The sequence below is a fragment of the Scylla paramamosain genome, chromosome 17 (assembly GCF_035594125.1).
Source record: "Scylla paramamosain isolate STU-SP2022 chromosome 17, ASM3559412v1, whole genome shotgun sequence".
NCBI classification, from domain to species: domain Eukaryota; kingdom Metazoa; phylum Arthropoda; class Malacostraca; order Decapoda; family Portunidae; genus Scylla; species Scylla paramamosain.
The window spans coordinates 23186687-23196686 of NC_087167.1; the positions used below are offsets into that span (position 1 = coordinate 23186687).

At 41.9% G+C, this 10000-nt stretch overlaps 1 protein-coding gene across 1 annotated transcript; it reads left to right on the forward strand.

The window, feature by feature from the left end:
- The first annotated feature begins 2017 nt into the window (after window positions 1-2017).
- Window positions 2018-4123, forward strand: LOC135108636 (uncharacterized). Its single transcript, XM_064019796.1, has one exon. The coding sequence runs from the start codon at window positions 2018-2020 to the stop codon at window positions 4121-4123; it is 2106 nt and encodes a 701-aa protein (XP_063875866.1).
- Window positions 4124-10000: the final 5877 nt, after the last annotated feature.

Consider the following 10000-nt stretch of genomic DNA (forward strand, 5'->3'; position numbering starts at 1 on the left):
TCCTGTAATTTTTCTGTGTTTCTCCCCTACGTTGTAACCCCCTCCCCCCCCCCCTTTGACTATTGTATATCTTGTTCCCCATTTTTTCATGTAACTTTCTTTAATAAACTGAAACTGAAACTGATTTGAGGCACATTCGTGAGCTTCCTGTTAGACCGTTCGGACGTCGTACTAGCAGCTCTCATCACCATGACTGGCCGCGGCAAGGGAGGCAAGGGTCTTGGAAAGGGAGGCGCCAAGCGTCACCGTAAGGTTCTGCGTGATAACATCCAGGGAATCACCAAGCCTGCTATCCGTCGTCTAGCTCGCCGAGGTGGCGTCAAGCGCATCTCTGGTCTCATCTACGAGGAGACTCGTGGGGTGCTCAAGGTGTTCCTTGAGAACGTTATCAGGGATGCTGTCACCTATACCGAGCACGCCAAGCGTAAGACCGTTACTGCCATGGACGTTGTCTACGCCCTCAAGCGTCAGGGCCGTACCCTGTACGGATTTGGTGGTTAAATCGCTCCATTATTGAGATGGTGCCAGCTATTCAGCTTGCATTATCATCATTGAATAACATCATCTCCCGGACCTTTTTAAGGTCCACAAACATGAAAAGAAAGAAGGACCATAGACTACTATTATTACTACTACTTTCTCATAACCATTTTCACTATCACTATCTGAGCTAAGAAAAGAAACCATTATTAATTATAACCATCTTTCTCACTTCATCAGGTCTTCTCCAAGTATTATTATTATTATCATTATTATTATTATTATTATTATTATTATTATTATTATCATTATTATTATTATTATTATTATTATTATTATTATTATTATTATTATTATTATTATCATTATTATCATTGACTTATTTCAATGATCACGCCCCTCATCGTTCTCAGTTTCTCATAAAACAAAATATACATTGAGATGAAAAAGACGCTCAACATATCACAATAGGCAACACATCTAATCAACTCTCCACTGTGACACACAGCAGGTACATTAGTAGAAATATAGTATACATATTTATTCTCGGTCACTTGCGTGCCTGACTAAATAATAATAATAATAATAATAACAAATAACTAACTCGAAAATAAATACACTACTTGCTTATTATTGATATACCAGTATAGTCTACACAACTCTCTAGATGTTTGAACGTGTGGCTCCGAAGAGGAGCCGGATTGATGGTGATATTGGCTGAAGGGGAGGGAGGCCCTTTATTTACTTCTTCTCAGTCTTCTTGGGAAGGAGCACGGCCTGAATGTTGGGCAGCACGCCACCCTGTGCAATGGTGACTCCGGAGAGGAGCTTGTTAAGTTCCTCGTCGTTGCGGATGGCCAGCTGCAGGTGACGTGGGATGATGCGAGTCTTCTTGTTGTCACGGGCGGCATTGCCGGCAAGCTCAGGGACTTCAGCAGCCAGGTACTCCATAACTGCCGCAAGGTACACGGGGGCACCAGCACCCACGCGCTCGGCGTAGTTGCCTTTCCTTAGAAGGCGATGAATCCTGCCGACCGGGAACTGGAGTCCAGCACGACTGGAACGGGACTTTGACTTTCCCTTCACCTTTCCTCCCTTGCCGCGTCCAGACATGATAATGGATGTTGTGGTAGTAGTAGTAGTAGTAGTAGTTGTTGTTGTTGGTGATAAATGAGGAGCGCGAGTACTCTAACCTCGTCGGTAGCTCTGCGAGCAAGTAGTGAATTTTGGGAAAAACGGCTATATATACGCGAGATCAGATCGGCCCAGAGCGCGTCTGGACCAATCAGGACGCTCGCTGAGGTGGCGACTCCTGATCCTGAGTAGGCACGCTAATATATATACCACTTTTCAACTGAGAAAAGGAGGTGAAGCAGCACAAGATGAGCTCCTCAAAATAATCAACACCTCATACGCTACAGGACTTCTACCATCAGCTTGGAAAGAGGCAACCATACACCCAGTTCCGAAGCCAAGAGACCCAGGCAAAACAAGGCCAATCTCTCTGCTAAGCTGCTTTGGGAAGACAGCTGAGAGAATGGTCCTAAACAGACTACATTGGGTGGCTGGCCCACTACACGAAAACATTTTTGCCTACACTCGAAACATTGGAACAAGGGATTGCCTCTTTGACATGCTGACATCCATATCTGGAAGGAAGGCCGTAGTCATCTTCTTAGATATGGAAAAGGCGTTCGAGCTGGCAAACGCAAGAGCCATTCTGACAGCCCTCGCAAAGAAAGGAGTGGCAGGGAACCTGTTGGCATGGGTAAAAGACTTTCTCACTGGCCGAAAAGCACGGGTGCAGTTCCAGGGTCGCCTCTCCAACTACGCGACCTTTGAAAACGGCACACCCCAAGGAAGCATCCTCAGTCCACACCTGTTCAACACCCTAATGGAGGAGCTTGTGTCACTTCCACTCACTACAGGCTCCAAGATTCTGTGCTACGCCGATGACATTGCCATCATCACAACGGGGCCACTCCACCTCCGAAAAGCACAGAATGCCATCACCGCAGTCGCCAAGAAGTGCAACTCCCTAGGACTAAAAATAAACTTCGAGAAGACAAAGGCCATGTACTTCAACGGCGGGAGACCCCATGCACCCCTTCAAGTACAGCCCCATGAAATTGAATGGACAACCCAACATCCTTACTTAGGAATATGGATGGATGAAAACCTAGAATTCAGACGGCACGTGAGGTCCATACAAGAAAGAACCAACACCAGGCTCAAAGCTATGAGAGCCATCACTGCAACAGAAGGCGGTGCCAACTTTAAAGTGCTTAGGCTACTCTACATCCAGGCCATAAGGTCCATTGTAGACTACGCAGCCCCACTTCTAGCCACCATATCACCATACAAGATGGAGGACCTCGAGAAACTCCAAAATGAAGCGCTCCGCATCATGTTGGGGGCACCTCGCTGGACGAAGCTTGTCAACATGAGAGCGGAGGCCGATCTACCACTACTTGCCCATCGTATCCATGCCATGAACACCTCACTCCTTGCCAAGACACTTTCCCAAACCAAATACACAACAGCCGCCAGAAAAGTTCATCAGAGTCTCGCCCACAATGAAGAACTCTTTACCAAGAAAACTTGGGCACAGAAAATGGCTCAGGGCATTAAGACGCTACAGATGCAAACACCATTAACCGCAAGAACAACAGATGCCCAGCACCCCGACTATCAACCACCTCCTCCATGGCAAGAGTCTGATTATCACTTCTCTGTTACCAAACTAACTGCCAGCAAAAGATCTCTCAGCGCCGACGCCCTCGCAGCCCAAGCCCAACAAGCTCTTCACGCAGTGAATGACAGGAACATGGAGGTCTATTTCACAGACGGATCAGTGGACCCCAACACACACAGAGCAGCAGCAGCCTTCGTGCACCACACAGGAACAGGCATATTCCGCCTCCCCGACCACTCCTCCACCCTCCAAACTGAGCTAGCTGCCATCGGGAAGGCACTAGAAGATGCACTTCACAAACACAAAGACATCCTTATCCACACCGACTCGTTGGGCGCCATACAGTGCCTCCAGCAAACACACTCAGGAGACAACATACGCCTCATCACCACCATCCATGCCAACGCACAGGCCATCCGCCGAAGGAACAGGAACATCACAATTAACTGGATCCCCAGCCACACTAATATCACAGGAAACGATTTAGCAGACACTGCAGCGAAAGATGGACTCCTACTCCCTACTGTGACGAGCCACGTAGTACCATCCCGAGCGCAAGTCAGCAGCACCGCCAAGAAAACCTGCAAGCAATTATGCACCCAAGCAGTAAGAAGTCAGATTGCTGAAGGGTCACCAAGTGCAACCTGGTATGGCACAGCAACTGCAAACACCGCACCACCTGATGACACACTAACACGACGCACACGTACACGATTACACAGACTACGACTCGGTTACCACTGCCTAGCCGAGCTCAACGATACACTACCACTCACATGCGAACACTGCGACACACCCTCGTACACACCCCTACGACACTACATTGAAGACTGCCCAAGCACAGCTCCGTTCCTACACAGACACGCACACGACGCACCACACATACTGCAACAAACAGACACCAACAGACTGATACAGATGGTGAATGCCTTTCGGCCACCCAGGTAAAACAACACTCTTTTTATTCCGAACAGTCTCCTCCTATGCTGCGATGGGGTGTCTCTGACACTCCGCTACATGCGAGTAAGTCAGACTCCCCCGAGCACAAAGGAAAGGAGGCTGGACACTTAACACTGGACAAGACACAGGGAAGACAGTATCCTCAAACCACAAGGAGTGTATCGACACTCCGCTATAGGCGGGCAAGTCAGACTCCCCTAGTGGCATGCAGACTTGTCTTCCTATCTCCTATCAACGGAAGCCACCTGTGGGCCGCCTTTAGGCTAAAAAGGCCCGCGCCACTCCACGAAGTGGCAATCTATCAGTCAGTCAGTCTGAGAAAACGCACACTCGTTCTCACAGCAGTACGGCGACACTATGCCTCCCAAAGCATCAGGAAAGGCTGCCAAGAAAGCTGGCAAGGCACAGAAGGCCATTGCCAAGGGCGACAAGAAGAAGAAGCGCAGGAGGAAGGAGAGCTACTCCATCTACATCTACAAGGTGCTCAAGCAAGTCCACCCAGACACTGGCGTGTCCTCCAAGGCCATGTCAATCATGAACTCGTTCGTGAATGACATTTTCGAGCGCATCGCTGCCGAGGCATCCCGCCTGGCACACTATAACAAGCGCTCCACCATCACCAGCCGGGAAATCCAGACCGCTGTCCGTCTTCTTCTGCCTGGTGAACTGGCAAAACACGCTGTTTCTGAAGGCACCAAGGCTGTTACCAAGTATACCTCCTCCAAGTAAACAGGCGGCCAGTATACTGCTGCCAGTATAAAATAATACCCGGCTCCATTGGAGCCACACTTGAAAAGGAAAAAAGATACGATATAGACAAATGCATTATTATTATAATTATTGTTATTATTATTAATATTATTATTATTATTATTTTTATTATTATTATTATTATTATTATTATTATTATTATTATTATTATCATTATTAATAATATTAATATTGTTGTTTTTATTATGATTATTATTATAATAATTATTGTATCATTATTATTATTATTATTATTATTATTATTATTATTATTATTATTATTATTATTATGCTTATTATTATCGTGATTATTATTCTGTGGAGATAAAGAAAAGATAAAAAAAAATAGAGATAAAGAAAGATAAAAATTCTCCCAAGTGAAAGAGATATGGCCATGGAAGAGGGAATAATAATAATAATATAAAAAAAAAAAAAGGGGGGAAGGATATTGAGTTGAAAGTCGATACCTGATACTGAAAGATGGAAAATAAATATTTTCTTCCACAAAACCAAACAGATTGTCTATGAAAATTCTTTAATGAAAGAGATGTTTGGCCCTAAAAAGGGCCTAGATATTGCTGTTATGAAGATCATTCGTGGATGACTTCTTAGGCACGCTCGCCACGGATGCGACGAGCCAGTTGGATGTCCTTTGGCATGATAGTCACGCGCTTGGCATGGATGGCGCACAGGTTGGTATCCTCAAACAGACCCACGAGGTAAGCCTCGGAAGCTTCCTGGAGAGCCATGACAGCAGAGGACTGGAAGCGGAGGTCAGTCTTGAAATCCTGAGCAATTTCACGCACCAGGCGCTGGAAAGGCAGTTTCCTGATAAGCAGCTCAGTGCTCTTCTGATAACGGCGGATCTCACGGAGAGCAACGGTTCCAGGCCTGTAACGGTGGGGTTTCTTGACACCTCCAGTGGCTGGAGCAGACTTGCGAGCTGCCTTTGTAGCAAGCTGCTTGCGGGGCGCCTTGCCACCAGTGGACTTGCGAGCCGTTTGCTTGGTACGTGCCATAGTTGTGGTAACAACAACTCACAACGAACACTCAGCTGAGTCTGCCCGCGCTTCCCACAAAATCCCTTTATATATGAATCGGGTGGGCCCGACGACTCCAACCCTGCCTTGTGATTGGTCAGAAACGTCCAGTGAGGCTCATCGCCCACGCAGTCACCGCATGAAAGATGTGATCATTATTGTTAGTCTAATTCATTTTGTTCTTATTCTTATTCTTATTCTTATTCTTTCTTCCCTCATTCATAACAAATCTTGGAAAATATACAGCAGAACTGACATGTCATTTAAAATTCTAAGACAATTAGCAAGAAAGTTGTGATATTCTTATTTTTTTCATTCTTTTTATTCTATTTTTTTCTTATTCTTGTCATAATTAATATTGTTATCTTTATTATTTTCATTTTTTTTTTATTATTCTTCCTTATCTTATTCTTATTTATCCTACTTTTAGAGAGATGAGGCTTGTGCGGTCACCCATCCAAGTTCTGCCCGGACCCCCTGCTTAACCTTGCTGATCCCGCCGTCAGCTGATTGGTCAAGAGCGGAGAACAAGGTGTTGGGAGGGCTTATTTCTCTTATTCTTATTCTTTCCTGTATTGTTGTTGCATTGTTGTGCTGAAAATGTTGGAAAATATGCACTAAAATTAACCCTTCATTCATAATTCTACGACAATTAGCAAGAGAGATATATTATTACTTTTTTCCCTTATTTTTGTTCTTTTTATTCTTAATCTTCTTTTTTTTATTATAGTTGTTATTGTTATTTTATTATTTTCGTTTTTCGTTCATTCTCCTCATTCTTATTGCTATTTTTTTCTATTCTCAGAGAGATGAGGCTTTTGTGGTCACCCATCCAAGTTCTTCCCGGACCCCCTGCTTAACTGCGCTGATCCCGCCGTTAGCTAATTGGCCAAGACCGGAGAACTAGGTGTTGGGAGGCCTTCTTTCTATTATTCTTATTCTTTCTTCCCCCATTCATATCGTTGTATTGGAAATGTTGGAAAATATACAAAAGAATTCACCCTTCTATGACAATTAGGAAGAAAGACATGGGATGCTTTCTTTCTTTTTTTTTATATTCCTTTATTGTAATTTTTCTTATTCTTGTTATAATAATTCTTACTGTTATCTTTATTACTTAAAATTTTCGTTCATTCTCCCTATTCTTATTCTTATTTTTTTTATTTATTTATTTTTTTTTCAGACAGATGAGGCTTGTGTAGTCACCCATCCAAGTATTGCCCGAAACCCCTGCGTAATCTCGACGATTTCATTTGACAATACCTATTTACTTATTTATTTATTATTATATTTATTAAAAAAAAAAAAAGAAGAAAAGAAGATGAAGAATAAGGTATGTAATCGAAATACTCTCTCTATACTGTAGCAATAGTTTAGCTGGATGTACTTGTATTGTGTCAAAAATACTTGCAATATCTGCAATTGTAACCTGCAGTGTCGGCATAATGCATAATTAAGCAATGAAAAGAAAAATTAATAAAAGAATAAATGAAAAAAAGAAAGAAAAAAAGATACAATTAACAATTAAATATATTAGCTACCCCTCTACGTTTCTTTATCACTGCAGAAAAATGGAAACATTTTAACGTAGACTTGTCAAAATTCAACTGAAATTAAGGGTTAAATAAGGATTGTCACCCCTTCCCCAGAGGATATTCATTGTCTTTTAATATATATATATATATATATATATATATATATATATATATATATATATATATATATATATATATATATATATATATATATATATATATATATATATATATATATATATATATATTCTTTTTATTTAAAGTCTTATTTAGAGAGAGAGAGAGAGAGAGAGAGGTAACGTCCTTGAGGATAGCAGCTCGTCTACGCTCCGCTCAGTGATCAGCGTTAGAATGTAATTCCTCATTTCTTTAAAAAAAAAAAAAAAAAAAAAAAAACAGAAACTTTATTTAGGGGGCTTGCTGGAAACAAACTACAATGGAGGAAAGAACAATATGTCTGCTATATGACCCACCCAGTTAAATTTTCAAGAAGCAAACGCAAGTTGGAAAATACGAGGAAGATAAATTTTCATTTATATACGTTTTATGGTAATTTCTGCCACGCCTTCCTCTATTCATCAAACGTCACTGACACTTATTCCCTTTATTTTTTACTTTACAGAATCTTTTGTAGGGCAAGAGTCTAGAGGATATGTGCTTTCATAAATTCTATAATGCTTTGCTTATCATAGAGACATAAAAAAAAAATAATAATAATAATAAAAATAAATAAATTAATTAATTTAAAAAATCAAAATAAATAGATATATAAATTAATTAATTAATCAAATAAATTTCTATGCTTCACCTTTATAGCATTCGTATGAATGTCAAAACAAAACAAAAAATATAAATATAAATAATAATATGAAAAAAAAAATTACTAAATATATGAAAAATAGCATTACTACTACTACTACTACTACTACTACTACTGCTACTACTACTACTATTTTTTTTTTTTTTTTTATGTAGGAAGGACACTGGCCAAGGGCAACAAAAATGTAATAAAAAAAATGCCCACTGAAATGCCAGTCCCATACAGGGGTCAAAGCAGTGGTCAAAAAATGATGAATAAGTGTCTTGAAACCTCCCTCTTGAAGGAATTCAAGTCATAGGAAGGTGGAAATACGGAAGCAGGCAGGGAGTTCCAGAGTTTACCAGAGAAAGGGATGAATGATTGAGAATACTAGTTAACTCTTGCGTTAGAGAAGTGGACAGAATAGAGGTGAGAGAAAGAAGAAAGTCTTGTGCAGCGAGGCCACGGAAGGAGGGGAGGCATGCAGTTAGCAAGATCAGAAGAGCAGTTAGCATGAAAATAGCGGTAGAAGACAGCTAGATATGCAACATTGCGGCGGTGAGAGAGAAGCTGAAGACAGTCAGTTAGAGGAGAGGAGTTGATGAGACGAAAAGCTTTTGATTCCACCCTGTCTAGAAAAGCAGTATGAGTGGAACCCCCCTCAGACATGTGAAGCATACTCCATACATGGACGGATAAGGCCCTTGTACAGAGTTAGCAGCTGGGGGGGTGAGAAAAACTGGCGGAGACGTCTCAGAACACCTAACTTCATAAAAGCTGTTTTAGCTAGAGATGAGATGTGAAGTTTCCAGTTCAGATTATAAGTAAAGGACAGACCGAGGATGTTCAATGTAGAAGAGGGGGACAGTTGAGTGTCATTGAAGAAGAGGGGATAGTTGTCTGGAAGGTTGTGTCGAGTTGATAGATGGAGGAATTGATTTTTTGAGGCATTGAACAATATCAAGTTTGTTCTGCCCCAATGAGAAATTTTAGAAAGATCAGAAGTCAGGCGTTCTGTGGCTTCCCTGCGTGATATGTTTACCTCCTGAAGGGTTGGACGTCTATGAAAAGACGTGGAAAAGTGCAGGGTGGTATCTTCAGCGTAGGAGTGGATAGGACAAGAAGTTTGGTTTAGAAGATCATTAATGAATAATAAGAAGAGAGTGGGTGACAGGACAGAACCCTGAGGAACACCACTGTTAATTGATTTAGGAGAAGAACAGTGACCGTCTACCACAGCAGCAATAGAACGGTCAAAAAGGAAACTTGAGATGAAGTAAACAGAGAGAAGGATAGAAACCGTAGGAGGGTAGTTTGGAAATCAAAGCTTTGTGCCAGACTCTATCAAAAGCTTTTGATAATTATGTCCAAGGCAACAGCAAAAGTTTCACCAAAATCTCTAAAAGAGGATGACCAAGACTCAGTAAGGAAAGCCAGAAGATCACCAGTAGAGCGGCCTTGACGGAACCCATACTGGCGATCAGATAGAAGGTTGTGGAGTGATAGATGTTTAAGAATCTTCCTGTTGAAGATAGATTCAAAAACTTTAGATAGGCAGGAAATTAAAGCAATAGGATGGTAGTTTGAGGGATTAGAACGGTCACCCTTTTTAGGAACAGGTTGAATGTAAGTAAACTTCCAGCAAGAAGGAAAGGTAGTGTTGACAGACAGAGCTGAAAGAATTTGAATAGGCAAGGTGCAAGCATGGAGGCATTGTTTCGGAGAACAATAGGAGGGACCC